This window comes from Pongo pygmaeus, chromosome 3, assembly GCF_028885625.2.
Source record: "Pongo pygmaeus isolate AG05252 chromosome 3, NHGRI_mPonPyg2-v2.0_pri, whole genome shotgun sequence".
Taxonomy (NCBI): Eukaryota; Metazoa; Chordata; class Mammalia; order Primates; family Hominidae; genus Pongo; species Pongo pygmaeus.
The window spans coordinates 24,883,452-24,899,392 of NC_072376.2; the positions used below are offsets into that span (position 1 = coordinate 24,883,452).

Genomic DNA, 15,941 nt, shown 5'->3' on the forward strand with positions numbered 1-15,941 from the left:
GCCCAAAATGTATAATCTCAATCTATTCAAGAGAAAACAGAAGACAGACCCAAATCAATGGACATTCTACAAGGTACCTAACAAGCATTCTTCAAGTATCAAGAATCATGAAGATGAGAAAAGACTGAGGAACTGTCATAGATTGGAGAAGACTGGAAAGAAATATACAACTCAATCTAATGTGGGATCCTGGATTGAATCCTGGAACAGAAGAAGGATATTAGTGGAAAAACTGGTGAAATCTACATGAAGTCTGAAGTGTAGTTAATAATACTGTCCCAACATTAATATCTTAGTTTGACAATGGCATTGCGGTTATGTCAGATGTGAACATTAGGGGAAGCTGAATGAAGGGTATACAGAATCTCTCACCTCTTTTTGCAACTTTTCTACAAATCTAACATTATTTTCAAATAAGTTTCCAAAAAAATCACTGAGGGAAAAACTCCGTCGCTGAAGCACAGCCCAACAGTACAAGCAAAACACTTCCTATTGTGGACGCACTGCTAATTTCTTGAGTTTCTACCTGGTGAGTGAGTTTGATGTAATTTGGTAGAAGCACCCTTCTGTTTGGAGCCAAAGATCCAGGTTTAGGAGCTGGGCACTTTGCTTACCATTTGATTATTTGGCCTTGAACAGTTCATTACCTTTGATTATAAATAGGGTACAGTAATCCCCACCCCCACGGGATTATGTGAGAATGGCATGGGGGACACAGTAGGTGTTTAATAAAGGCTCACCCTTATGGTTAGTGTCCTCGTAGAATTGTTTGAGGGGCTTGTGAAAATGGATGAACAACGGCTTTGTAAACTGTGCAGTGTATGCACACTGAAAGGACTGTTAGGAAGAATTCTGGTTTTGCAAGTTCACAAATGGATGTCACCAAGAGCTGAGTTTTTTTCTGAGACAGGGTGTGGCTCTGTCACCCAGGCTGGAGTGCAATGGTGTGATCACGGCTTGCTGCAGCCTTGACTCGCCAGGCTCAAGCAATCCTCCTGCCTCAGTCTCCCAAGTAGCTGGGACTACAGGCGAGCACCACCACACCCATCTAATGTTTGTATTTTTGTAGAGACGGGGTTTTGCCATGTTGCTCAGGCTGGTCCCGAATTCCTGTCCTCAAGCGACCCACTCCCCTTGGCCTCCCAAAGGGCTGGGATTACAGGCGTGAGCCACTGTGCCTGGCCAAGAGCTGGTTTTTGTTGCGGTTGCTGTTTACCTGGGAGTCTCCATCCAGGGCGGCTTGGGCATACATCTGCACAGACAACTCCAGGTCTTGTGACTGATTTTGGTGGCCATAGTAGTAAAGGTCTCCCATCTTCAAATATGCTGCAGGAAATAAAGCACAGATCCATTTGTCAAGTGGTTTTTTTTCACACCAACATTTTAAATTATTGGCCCATTCACATGAATGAGAGTTTTTCCTATTAGTATCTGAATACAGAACATCTTTATGTTTCCCTGATGTGTCGAGAGAGAAACAAGCAAAAAGGCTTTTTGCCCAGAGCATCCCTATTTCTAGACATATTTTCTTTTCTTTTTTTTCTAAATTTTTTGCGATAGGGTCTCCGCCACCGAGGCTGGAGTACAGCGGTAAGATCAGGCCTCACTGCAGCCTTGACTTCCTGGGCTCAAGTGATCCTTCCACCTCAGCCTCCCAAGTAGCTGGGATTACAAGAGTGTGTCACCACGCCTGGCTAATTTTTGTATTTTTTATAGAGACGGGGTTTCACCATGTTGTCCTGGCTGCTCTCGAACTCCTGGACTCAAGCAATCCTCCCACCTCAGCCTCCCAAGGTGCTGGGATTACAGGTGTGAGCCACCGTGCCTGGCCTCTAGACAGTTTCTTATTTGGCCAGGTAGCTCTCCTGAATAGCTAAATCTCAGTCTACAACCTTGCTGCCCAATCAGCCAAGGTTGTCTTGGGTGCTTTACTTCACATTCGTAATTTTGCTGTTCATCTTTGATGTCTGTTTTTGGTAACTCTTTGCTTTAGCCATGTATTTTATTTTTCCTCTGAAGAAAAACTTGTTTTTAAGAGTATATGTATCGGCTGAGTGCCGTAGCTCACACCTGTAATTCCAGCACTTTTGGAGGCTGAGGTGTGCAGATCACTGCAGGTCAGGAGTTCAAGACCAGCCTGGCTAACATGGTGAAACCCCATCTCTACTAAAAAATACAGAAATTAGCCAGGCGTGGTGGTGCGTTCCTGTAATGCCATCTACTCAGGAGGCTGAGGCAGGAGAATCGCTTGAACCTGGGAGGCAGAGGTTGCAGTGAGCTGAGATAGCGCCATTGCACTCCAGCCTAGGTGACAGAGTAGGACTCCATCTCAAAAAAAACAAAAACAAAAACAAAAACAAAACAAAAAAAGGGTGTATGTATTAGTCAATGTCCAATAAGGAAAACAGAATCCATTTCAGGTGGTTCAAAAGAGGAATTTCACCGTGGGGGAGTAGTTACTAGGGTGTTGGGAGAGTTGAAAAGGCAAATGGAAAACAATAGGCAGCCCAGAGATCAGCAGTGAGAAGGCTACTATCATCCCCAGGACTTGGGGACCACAGGGTGCCTGTGATGTTACCAGAGACCCAGAGCCTGGTGCTGAGATCAAATAGGGTGGAGCTGTCAGGCAGGGGCTGGAACCGTGGAAATGTAGCCACTGCCAGAGACAGGGTCCAAAGCAGAGAGAGAAAGGGAGAAGTACTTGGACTTCTTCTCCCATCCTGCAATCTTCTGCCAGTGCCTCTTATTGCCTGAAAGGAATCAGAAGCCGGTGGGTAGAGGAGTCTAGGAACTGTAGTTCCTGGAGGCCAGTCCCCTACCATGAGGAGCAGAGTAGAGGAATCCGCACAAATGACTGGCCCAGAGAATTGCTCCATAATAGCGTTCTCTTTTACATTTTCATTGACTCAGAAGAAATGTTGGGGGCCAGGTGCAGTGGCTCACGCCTGTAACCCCAGCACTTTGGGAGGCCAAGGCGAGTGGATCACCTGAGGTCAGGAGTTTGAGACCAGCCTGGCCAACATGGTGAAACCCTGTGTTTACTTAAAAAATACAAAAATTAGTTGGGCGTGGTCGTGGGAGCCTGAAATCCCAGCTACTTGGGCAGGAGAATCACCTGAACCTGGGAGGTGGAGGTTGCACTGAGCCCAGATCATTCCACTGTACTCCAGCCCGGGGAACAGAGCGAGACTGTCTCAAAAAATGAAAATAAAAAAATAAGAAATGTTGGGTCCAAGCACTCCATGGGACAATGGGCGAGGAGCAGTGCGTTGTGTGAGGCTGAGAGCAGAGTTTAGCGATCTTAATAGCAGAGATTTTTCGCTTTCTTTTCTAATTATTTAGAAATACCTCACTTCACACAAAGCTGTCAGATGTTCCCTGTTACTAAAGATTAAAAACACCTAATGCTTCAATTTTGCACCATTTTTCTATACATACCAAAGGAAGGAGCATCGATTTGAAAAACAGAGAAATTATAGTATCTCCAAACACAGTTAACACCCAAGTATCTCCTGGCCAGGTCCTAAGGCGTAAAGGGAAGAAAAAGTTAATTCATTAATATTTCGGCCAAGTGACCAACGTTGCCTCCGTAAAACCCAATTCATTATCCTTAACCTCAGAGCTTCTACTCTGAGAAGAATACATTTACTTACTGGCCTCTCCTCACAGATGTGTGCTAAATTTGTCTGTGATACTTCAATTCCAGTTTCTGCTGCTAAAACATGATACAGCAAAGCTTCATGCCTAAAAATAGATGATTAATAATAAATTTCATATAGTGGCTCTTACTAATATTCACAGAGAGCTTTATATTCAAACATAAGAGGGCACAAAATAAGCAGTTTTTTAAAAAACCACAAAATCATGAGTTTTTTTTTTAAATAAATATTGTTAAAAATACTGCATGCACTGATTTATTTTCTATCTTAAAGGCTGAACTCACAGATAAGGCTGGGGAGCTAGTTGATGCAACAGCTACCTCTACTGGCTGAAGGGCATGTCGGATGTTGGCTGGGGAGTTGTCTACTAGCCTTCAGTTCTTGAATCCTTCTTCCATCCTCGCTTAGAGGAGATAAATGGTGTTAAGAAAAACCCTTGTGCTTTGGAGTCCTCTGTTTTATGAAAGGCTTTATAGGGCTTAGGATTCTGAACGAGCTTGATTAAAGCTGAGCTTTTGTTGTGCATTAGAAGTTTGGCAAAGGAAATGCAGTTTACAAGGGACTTGATATATCAATGGCCAAAACACATATGAGAAAAGAAACGTTTGACACCACTAGCAATCGAATAATCGCAAAACAACAAGTGACCACTTTCCATCTGTTGAAAGATTGGTACAAGATTCATGTTTAGAATAATGGCAAAGGCTTGGGGAAATGGACACACTCTACAACTACTGCCAGCTTGAGGGCCAATTAATTCAACGGTTCTGGACCAGCCTGGGCAACAGTAGAAACCCTGTTTCTACTGCAGGACAGGCGGGAGGAGTCTTAAGAACGTACATACCATGTGGCCCTACAGTTCTCCCTTGTGGGGGTTTATACTAAGGAAACAATCAGAGATACGTGCAAAGATTCTGTTACCACGGAGTTCATGGTAGAGCTGTTTATATGAACAGCAGCAAAAAACTGGAAACAAATGTCTGAAAATCAGAGACTAGTGAAATTAACCCATAGTGCAGCCACTTTCAGACGTGGCCATTAAAATGATGTGTGGAAGGGTATTCAAAAAAATAGCAAAATATTTATGCAAAAATTTCCATTCAGTGAAAAAAAAAAGCAGAGTATAAAACAATGCATCCTATTTTTGCAAAACAAAAATATAACTGAACACACACATGCACACACATACACATGCAGATACAAATAGGCAGAGAAAAAAAAAACTCTAAAAATTATCACCAAAATGCTAACAATACTTATTTCTGGGTGGTGAGAATGCAGGTAATTTTTATTCTATTCTTTTTACTTATCTGGATTTCCTCAATTTTTTATACGTTACCTAGCTTAAGAGTAAAACTCTATTTTATCCAGAAGTAGTTTCTTAAAGCTTATTTTCCATTTTAAGGAGTTGATATTAATAACTCTTTCTTAATTTTAGCTCCACCTAGGAACTGGTTTAGGAAACGGTGGGGAAAGGTTGGGTGAGGGGGAGTAAGGGAAGCAGATTCTGAAATTATCTTTTCTAAACTGCCAAAAGCAGCTTCTGGCAGGCAATCTCTTGGAGACCGAGAGGTGCTGGGGATCAAATTAGGATAGTCAGACCTTCAGTCAGACATGCTGCAGGTCACAGGCCACGTGGCTGCTGAGTGAGCCAATTCGCAGGCTCTGAGATACCTAAGGCAGCTGACCAATTAGCCATGACTCAGGCTAAAGAGGGACAAAGTCAGCTAAGCAGTGTCCCTTGCAGAGGCAAGCCAGATAACAAGCCTCCAAGTGCAGCTGCAACAACATCCCAAAGGATGCTTGGGGATTAGCTAACATAGCCTGCAAAATCTATGTTTGGCTACAAGAATCCTCAGAGCAGACCCAAGGCCCCAGACAGAGGGCATGCAAGGGAGGCCCAGCAGAAAGTCCCCCTCATTCTGACACAAGGTCCTCTTCCTAAGGTCTTAGAATTCTCAAGTTTCTTCAGAGACACTCTGGCCTGCACTGGTGTCTCAGTTTCCACCAGGGATTGATGAGGAAAGGAGACAGTGTAGATCTGCAAACCAAGGTCAAATATTGGGCCAGTGCCCCCTAACCATAACTGGCTGGGATGTGGCTCGTGTTTACTAAAATGTAACAAAATGAGGTATTTTCTGGCCAGGTGTGGGGTTGCTCATGCCTGTAATCCCAGAACTTTGGGAGGGTGAAGCGGGAGGATCGCTTGAGCTCTGGAGTTCAAGACCAGCCTGGGCAACAGTAGAAACCCTGTCTCTACTAAAACACAAAAAAATTAGCTCGGCATGGTGGTGCATGCCTGTAATCCCAGCTACTCGGGAGGCCGAAGCAGGAGAATCGCTCAAACAAGAAAGGCGGAGGTTGCAGTGAGCCGAGATTGCGCCACTGCCCTGCAGCCTGGGTGATAGAGCCAGACTCTGTCTCTAAAAAAAAAAAGAATTTTTTCTTAACAGCAGAAACCAATAGGCTGGTTGTCAGAATGGGTGGGGGAAATGGAGACTGATACTCTCTGCAAGAACATTCACAATGATAAGCTTTATAAAGATAATATCTTGTGTCTAAAGTGATCTGGTGGTGGGGAAGGAAGGGAGGAACAAGTTTTATAGACTTCTAACGTCCAATCATTGTGTAAAGCAGGAGGAAATGTCATAGAATCCTCAAGCATTTCCATTGAGGAAACACTGAAATCCATCAGAAAGAGATGTCTAAAAAGGTATGTGATATTCATAGAAGCACTGACCAGAAATCTACCTCTGGGCCGAGCACAGTGGCTCATGCCTGTAATCCTTGCACTTTGGGAGGCCGAGGCAGGTAGATCACTTGAGGTCAGGAGTTCAAGACCAGCCTGGCCAACATTGTGAAACCCTGTCTCTACTAAAAATACAAAAATTAGCTGGACTTGGTGGTGGGTGCCTGTAATTCCAGCTACTTGGGAGGCTGAGGCAGGAGAATCACTTGAACCCAGGAGGCGGAGGTTGCAGTGAGCTGAGATTGCACCACTGTACTCCAGCCTGGGAAACAGAGGGAGACTCTGTCTCAAAAAAGAAAAAAAGAAATCCACCTCTATCTTTCATCTTGCACAATCAATCACCCAGTGCCTGTACCACCACCATCCATGTTCACATCTACTGAGCAGTGAGCTCTAGGTGGGGGCTGGCCACTCAAGACCAGATTTCTTCAGCTTATTAAAACTTCTGAGACAATGCCTCTGCAGAAACCCTGTCCACATTTAGCTTTCCAGCACTTTGCTCTTGCTTAACTGTGCTTCAACAGCTTATTAAAACTTCTGAGACAATGCCTCTGCAGAAACCCTGACCACATTTAGCCTTCCAGCACTTTGCTCCTACTTGTGTTTCAACAGACCCTATCTGAAAGTATTAATTCCAGATATTCCTACACTTACATTCATAGAACAAACATTTACTCAGCATTTTTTAATTGCAGGAAACCCAAAGACAAGTTGCAAAACTATTGTCCTTCCTTGAATTTCCTCAAGCTTTAGAAAGTCAACCAGCGCTTCAAGCTTTATTTCCAATGCACTCAAGTAAAATTGTCCCTTAGACAGTCATTTTGACAGGGAGAGGGGAATGGGTGCAGAGAGGAAGGGATTGAGAGAAAAGAAAGAATTTAAGGACACATTTGCTATCCTCCTTTCAGACCCAGCAAATGCATTTCTAGAACTTTTATAGTGATACATCTTAATAATCAATCCCTTGGCTGCTTGCTGTGAATTATAAATTTGAGTACCCCCGAGCAGTTTCTCCACAATTATATTATTTTGCATGTGCTGTTTTCTGCCAATGCCTGAAGCAGCTCAGACTATAAGGATGAAAAAAAAAATTCCTGGGGTCTCAGTGGAATTCAGGACCCCAGCTCTATTGCAAAAAGGTGAATTTCTTTCACCTGGAGCTATGTATGCTTACTTGCCTTGCCTCAAGCCCACTATAATCTGGCTAACCTCCTGGGTTAAGTGTTTTTGGTATACTTAAGACAAAGGACAATAAAACACAGAGCTTGCAGATAAAATAGATAAAACACATCTAGGGGTAAGGCAGAGAGGAATGAAACATGACAGCTGGTCTTTCCTTGGCTAACTTCTTCGAGTGTCCGAGGACAGCCTCAGGCATGACAACATTATCTTCTGTATTACGCTGATACAGCAAAAAGCCCTTTTCTTAGTCATGCTCCTCTTTTAAACTATCTCATATAAATCTTGGAACAACATAGAAAAGCACAAGCTCATCAAACTGACACATGTAATTTGAAAATAACTTCTAGAATAAATTCACTCACACAAAAATGAAAAAAGGGGAGGGACTGGGACATTGATGGATGATTTAGTTCTATTACAGCAGAATAGATGGTACCAAAAAAATGTCACGTTGGACTGTGAGGAGGCCAACAAACATATATTTCCTATTTAACCCCTGGGGTGGGCTTGAAAGCTTGGAGAGCAGGAATGGATGGAAGCCCTTTGTCCCAAATATATTTTGAAAAAGATTTCCCCATTGTAATAGATACAAAACGTTTCTTCCTGTTGATACTAAGAGGTTTCAAATCCAGACTGAGACATACCTTTAAAAATAATTAGCTTCTGTATCAAGATTAGCAAAGATATGGAGAAATAGAAATTTGTATGTGGTGGGCAAGAGAGTAAATTGGTAAAACTACTTAGGAAAACAATTGACATTGTCTTGTAAGTTGAACATGTTCTCCTATGACCTACAGTCCCCACTCCTAAGTTTACATTCTAGAGTGACTCTTTCTATGTGCCCTAGGAGATACACAAAAAATGCTCACGGCCACATTGATCTTAAAAAACAAAGGAAAGAAAAGGCCGCATTGATCTTAAAAACAAAGGAAAGAAAAGGCAAGGCAAGGCAGAAGGGAAAAGGAAAGGAAAAGAAAGAAAAAAGAAAAGAAAAAAAGAAGGGAAAAAAAGAAAGGAAGGAAAAGAAAAAAAAGAAAAGAGAACCCAAATATTCATTAATAAGAGAATTGGGAAATAAATTGTGATCTATTACAGCAGTGAATATGAATGATCTACAGGTACATGCATCAAAATGTGTGAATCTTATTTTTATCTATTTATTTATTTATTTTTTTGAGAGGGAGTCTTGCTGTATTGCCCAGGCTGGAATGCAGTGGCTCAATCTCAGCTCACTGCAACCTCCACCTCCTGGGTTCAAGCAATTCTCCCGCCTCAGCCTCCCGAGTAGCTGAGATTACAGGTGCATACCATCACACCCAGCAAATTTTTGTATTTTAGTCGAGATGGGGTTTCACCATGTTGGTCAGGCTGGTCTCAAACTCCTGACCTCAAATGATCCACCCACCTTGGCCTCCCAAAGTGCTGGGATTACAGGCGTGCACCACCACGCCCAGCAAGATGTGTGAATCTTAGGAGCATCATGTTAAGTAAAAAAAAAAGCAGTTGAAGAATTATATGTTATATAAAATAATTATAATCATATAAAGGTCAGAAATAAACCAAACTAAATCCATTTCTTAGGAATATATCCATATATAGCAAAAATATAAAGTGGGCAAGGGGCAGATCCACAAGAAGCTAGGATGATGGTTACTTCTGGGTACTGGGGGTAGGATGGGATTTAATCTGGGAGGGACAGCAGGGGCTTCACCAGCACTGGCCATGTTTATTTTTTTAAGTAGAGTGGTAGCTTTATGGCTGTTCATTTTATTGTCATGCTTTTGAGGTTATGTATGTATCATATATACTTCATTCGTATCAATGATTACATGATAAAAGAAGAGAAAAGCCACCCTACCGACTCATGCCACATCTTCCGTTCAAATGCTCGGCTCCTTTTGAACTAACTCTCCTTTCAGGCTCTCCCTTCTATTCACCATACACAGCTGTTTGATTAAGCATCTTAGAAACAGGCTCTGTCATGTCACTGTGCTCTCCAAAATGATCAATGGCTCCCCACTGCTTCATAAATTAAATACAAAACTATTGATGGCTCCCCATTGCTTCACAAATGCATAATCTGCCATTCAAAATCCCATGAAGTAGCACCTCTTTGGTTTCATTATATATCCCTCTCAAGTTTTACCCACATGGCATAATATTTTGTGGACTCACTTAGAATTTTCCTATCTCTTTGCTTTTGTTCTTGCAACTCCCTACACCATAAATGCTGTTCCCTGCCTGGCGAAGTGGAAATTCCACCCATCCTTCAAGACCACATCATCCATTACTTCTATCATGAAGGCTGTCCCAAGCTTCCCAAACCAGGCATCTTTTCCTCCTTAGTATCCCCAGTGATCTTTACATACTGCTCATGGCCCTTGAGCTATAATTGTTCCCTCTATTCACCTTAGTTCATTCAATCAGTAGTTTCCGAACACTTTCCGGGCACCCCAGTGTGCAGGGAACTGGGATAGAAGTTATCAGGCAATCGACATGTAAAAAGCAATCATGATCCATGGAAGAACAAAAGGAAATAAGGAGTTAGGTAGGATTCCTGGGCAAAGGAAAAAGCCAGCGCAAGGGCTCAGAGATCAGACAGAATATGGTCCACATGAGAACCTGCCTGCAGAAGAGATGAGGCAGCAAATTTCCCTAAGCCCTACTTGAGGCAGCTCCCGAAGCTTGTGGCCAGGCAACTTGCATTTAAGTGTACTCAGTAAAATCTGTGGAACTGAATCCAAACTCACAAAGGGTGCAGGACACACTTGAGGTCTCCTTTCTCCTTCCCCCAATCAACCAACCAACCAACCAACCAAACAGAAAACCATGATGACACTGAGTATTCTAAGAAAGAGAGCAAGCCACAGAAATCTTAATTCATCTAGGCCTTCACAGCAGCTTTTAAAATATGCTAAAGTGCTTTGTGATATTAAATGCAAAAGTAGGGCCCAGGCGCGGTGGCTCATGCCTGTAATCCCAACACTTTGGGAGGCCAAGGTGGGTGAATCACCTGAGGTCAGGAGTTCAAGACCAGCCTGGCCGACATGAAGAAACCCTCTTTTGAAATACAAAAATTATCTGGGCATGGTGGTGAGCACCTGTAATCCCAGCTACTCAGGAGACTGAGGCAGGAGAATTGCTTGAACCTGGGAGGCGGAGGCTGCAGTGAGCCAAGATCATGCCACTGCACCCCAGTCTGGGTGACAGAGTGAGACTTCGTCTCAAAAAAGCTTCAAAACAACAAAAGTAGTCAAGAAAGCTAAAGAACTAACAAAGACTCTATGAGAAAAACAGTGTCAGACATCATGGGGGCAGGGGTGGGTTGGGGAGGAGTGTTTACTGGGGTGCTCTTCCTTTGGGAAAACCCCAAAAAATAAACACTCTGATATCTGAATGTTTAGTTCATCCTAAGAAGTTTGTAGGGAGCAGAGGGTGGGAGGTTGGGAAAGCGAGAAGCAGAGAATGAATTAAAGTCAAATTTGGGAGTTTTATGAACTGAAGTTCACTTGAGAAACAAGATAAAGCATCACAAAAATTGTAAGGTACATTTACGATGGGGAAACAGTAACTTTCTGAAAAAAATCTCTTTTTGATTGTGCAAAGTGAGGGCACAGGTAATAAACTTTCACAGGATGATGATAATAAAAATTTGCATTTGGTGCTTTCTTCATTGGCCTCATTTCTCCTACATTTTCTAATTTAAGATTCTTACTCATTGAGATGCTATCTGTTGGTTGCGTGTGCAGCCGTGGACTAAAAGGGAAAATGTCATTCTTTTGAATTTACACTTTAATTTTTAATTAAGGTTCAAATCAGAGTATGATCAATGCTGAGTCTCATCTAATGTCTTTGAGGCAGTGGACTGAGGACCTTTTTTTAGTTATTACGGAAATATCCACATCATTTAGGCAATAAACCAGCCAAGAAAATGTGACCCAAGTTAAAACAACGATGGAATGCTAGAACTGACAGAAAAAAATAAAAGAAAGAAGACTGGTCAAGTTAGGAGAGGGGTCCCTTATTTGTAAAATCTATGAGTAACAGCAAACAGGGAACATTTGTGGGTCCTCATACACCACGTTTCATCCCATAAAGAACAAGAGGAGATTTGCTAACTCTACCAGAAGGTTAGGAAGGAGGGCATCTGTTTGTTTGTGCCATTGGATACTGGACTTCCAACAATCCCAGGCTCCTAGTCATGGCAGATGCAGTAAAACAACTATGGAAGAGGTGGCCTGAACTTTAAACACTGATCTCTCTTTTCGCTAGGAACAAGGTAGAAATTCTGGACTTTCTGTGGCCTGGAAATAAAAAGCAGAGAGTCTCACCTAAGAACCCCTATCCTGTCTCCAGACTCTAAAACCAAAAGGGGCAAGCTTAAAGGAAAGAGAAATCAATGTATTTGTATATCTTTCTCAACTTGATGAGTGTGAACAATTCCCCTAGAGAACAAATTTTTGTGTATAATTAAACATGGAAATGCTATGTTTTCCAATCAACAGCCAATCAGTCCATGATACTCTGAATATCGTTACTGGGAGCTGTGATTTCTCTGCAAATTGCTTTCTCAGTTGCATTTTAAGACTCCATTTCATAAGACTATACTGACAGACAGGGAAAAAACTTTGCTCTAACGTGGATCCCAAGCTTACCATGAACCTTCCAGGTAGGCATTGAGGCCTTTGCGGATGACATGGCCCAAGTAGCCATTTTTCTCAGCTACATGTTTTGCCCATCTGAAAAAAAAAAGGGAAGAGAAAATACACAAACCGTGGCAAATTTAATAAAATGTTTTTCTTCATATGCTCTCAATAAATCCCACTTGGGGAATATTTTGCTAGTTAGAATTTTTATAGAGCAACAAACCAGAACCGAATGTTAAGAAGGTAAAGAAAATGCATTCTGAGAGCTTTTCATTTAGTGCCCTTTCTTATGAACGATTAGGAGTTGTCTTTTATGGAAACAAAGACATGTAAGATACATAATGAAATATATCCACCAATATGAAAAAACATAATCTCTACCAAGAGTTCTAGTAGTCTATTAAGTCATGTTTACTGACTTATTATTAGCTTTCCCTATTTTGCTTTGTTCCCTAATTTATTAGGGGTTTATTAGTAATGACCTAGTCTGTTATAATCTTTAGATTTATAACTACTAAAATAATAGTTTAAGAATGCATAACTAAAAAGCTAATAAAAGGGGAAACAGAATAATTTTTTAAAATACTTGATTAATACAAAGGAAGGGTAAGAAAGAAAAGAGATTAAAAAAAGGCACAAAAAACCCCCCACAGATGTGACAAATAGAAAATAAACAGGAAAATGGTATATTTAAAACCAAACATATCCATAATTACATTAAATGTAAATGGACAAAATACACCAATTAAAAATGAAAATTTAAAAATACAAAAAAAATTTAAAATACAAAATTTTAAAAATTAAAACATACAAATACCCAATTATATGCTGCTTACAAGAGACATGCATTGACATTTAAGAATGAAGAAAATTTGAAAGAAAAAATTGAAAAAGATAAATCATACAAACTCTAACATTAAAATCAGGTATAACTATATGATCATCAGAAAAAATAGACTTTAAGGCAAGAACCATCAACAGAAATAAAGAGGACATTGTAAAATGACAAAGGGATCAACTACAAAGACAAAACAATTCTAAATCTATGTGATCCAATAACATACATTCAAGATATATAATGCAAAATTGACAGAACTAAAAGGAGAGGTAGATAAGTCCACAAATATAGTTGGAGATTTTAACATACTTCTTTCAGTAACTGAACTAACAAGCAGAAAAAGAAACATCAGAAAGGACGGGGAGGCTCTGAATAATATAATTAACAAACTTGATGTAACTGATGTATATGTAGATGTTGTATCCAACAAGTTCAGAAAGTACACTCTTTTCAAAAAGCCATAAAACATATACCAAAATTGACCATATACTAATCATAAAGCACACTTTGACAAATTTCAAAGGATTGGAGTCATTCAGAATATATTCTCTGATCACAGTGAAGTTAAGCTAGAAATCATTAACAAGAGGATAACAGAAAATCCACAAAACATGAATATTCATGCCAAATAAACTAAATAACAATGATAAAAAACTTCAAGTCAGTCTAAGTCAAGTTTATCACCAAGGTCAGGTCAGGTTGAATTTGAACCAAAATGTGTTATGAAGAACAATCTTTTGGAGAGCCAGGGTATCAGTGTGAGGGTGGCCTAAAACTGGGGTGGACAAACTTTTTCTGGAAAGAGCAAGACAGTAAATGTCTTAAGCTTTGTGGGCCACATATAGTCTCTGTTGCATATCCTTCTTTATTTGTTTTATAACTCTTCAAGAATGTAAAAAGCATTCTTAGCTCTTGGAGCCATACAAAACAGGTACCAAGCTACATTTCATCTATGGGTCACGGTTTGACAACTCCTGTAAAACATTTTCAGATATGCAAGACCTCAAAAATGTGCCTCCCATTCACCATACCTCAGGAACCTACTATAGGACGTGCTCTACCAAAATTTAAGTGCAGACCAAGAAAGAGAAAGAAAGGGGTCTGACAAGAGAACCAAAAAAGACACAGATGGAGGGAAAGTAAATACCCATAATGATGACAGTTAATCTCAGCATGACAGCATTGTCCTGAACAAAGACTCCAGGATGGATGTCACCAAGAAGGTTAAATTAATATAATATTTAGATAGATCTGGACATACCGAGAGGAAATTCAGGCACCTGGAGGAGAATTTGGAGATCAAATACATAGAAAATGATAAGTATACAGAAAGCTTAGCAAATAAACAATAAAAAATAAGTAGCAATCCATAGAAAAGAAAAAGTTGTGCAAGAAAGGAAAAGTAATCAGAGTATACTACATGGCTCAGTTAGAAATAGCATTTACATGGTCATAATAATGAAAACCCTGATACTAATGTAACCAAAATGATATACTTATTGGGAAGATGAAAGATGGCAGGAAGTATGAATGAGCTGAGTAGTGGGAGGTGGCAGAGTCAAAGAAAACTACATCTTTATCCTTCACAGTGGGACATCATTAGACAATGCCCCGGATGAAAATACCAAGAAATAGTGGTATAAGCATGTTATTTAGAAATAGAGACAAATAAAAAATAAATAAAATAAAATAAATCTTTCAAAAAAGATTGAAAGTGATTCATTCTAGGGAGCAGAAAATAGAGTCTGGGGGTGGGATGAAGTGGGGTAGGCAAGGATTTCTTGTTTAGCCTTTCTTAAATTATTTTTAAATTTTTAATTAAAATTTTTAATTTTGTCTTGTCAAATTACATGGCTTTTAAAACTACGTGCATGTATAACTGGTAAAAATAAAAAACAACTTAAGAAATGCTCAGGCACAGTGAATATAGGATATGGCTTTCCCTTCAAATGCAATGTTTGACAGAGTCTTACACAACAGCTTTCTCAGGATCTCTAGGGAATGTCTCCAGGTTGCCTGTGATATAGTAGAGAGAACACCACAAGGTCCCTTCCATGTGTCCACCTTGCGCAGCCTTATGGAAATATTCACCAGCTAAAGTCTGTAATGAGAGATGAACAAACATCGAGTCATCCTAGCAGGGCTGGTTTCACCAGAGACAAGGTGGTGAGATGCTTTAAGCCTAATATGATTACAGGCTTATAACTTCTGATAGCTTTAAAACCAGGGCAAGCAACAATTCCAGGAAGACAGCCAATCACAGAAGCCAGCCTCTGAGATGTATGACCTTGCCTCATCTATTCTGTTGATTAAGTTTACCCAATAAATAAGACAACATGTAATTATGAATACCATTGCCATCTCATTTGATCCTCACATAACCCCCTGAAGGATAGATAGAAGACTATATCAGAAGTCACACCAGGTGAAAATCCAGGCGTTTGCTTTCCTAACCCTGCTTAATACCTTCCTTCAAACTCATGTGCAAAAACTGCATTTCCAGTAGGAAGGTGAGAATTAGAATGTGACAATAAGAAATCTTCACTCAGAGATGTCTTGGGAGGGTTAGCATACATTTGCTATGCATAAAAATATACAGCCTCTTATGTCATCAGAGACAGGTAGAGGGAAAAAATAAGACAAACATGTAGATGGGTATATTTCCACTGATTACTCTTACTTTTCTGAGGCAGTTGGCTATTGTTTTTTGAAAGCATGGGCGTTGAAGTTAAGCAGGCTTGGTTCAAATCCCAACTCTGCTCCTTACTAGCTGTGTGGACTTGGGCATGTTGGTTAATCTCTCCAAACCTAATTTCCTTCCACTAAAAAATGTGCCTTCAGATAGCACCTAGAGTGAAGGGTTGTTG

General features: G+C 40.6%; 1 protein-coding gene across 2 annotated transcripts in view; it reads right to left on the reverse strand.

The window, feature by feature from the left end:
- Positions 1–15,941, reverse strand: part of SEL1L3 (SEL1L family member 3) — a 116,424-nt gene that overhangs the window by 16,717 nt on the left and 83,766 nt on the right. Inside the window, exons 16-20 of one of the 2 annotated variants that reach the window (XM_054485031.2) lie at positions 15,048–15,175; positions 12,246–12,329; positions 3,654–3,744; positions 3,439–3,523; positions 1,217–1,326 (exon numbers count right to left, since the gene is read on the reverse strand). In XM_054485031.2, the coding sequence (XP_054341006.1) occupies positions 1,217–1,326; positions 3,439–3,523; positions 3,654–3,744; positions 12,246–12,329; positions 15,048–15,175 (498 nt within the window). Of the gene's footprint in view, positions 1–1,216; positions 1,327–3,438; positions 3,524–3,652; positions 3,745–3,943; positions 4,063–12,245; positions 12,330–15,047; positions 15,176–15,941 lie in introns of those variants that run through there. The other variant, XM_054485032.2, reaches the window with a different exon arrangement.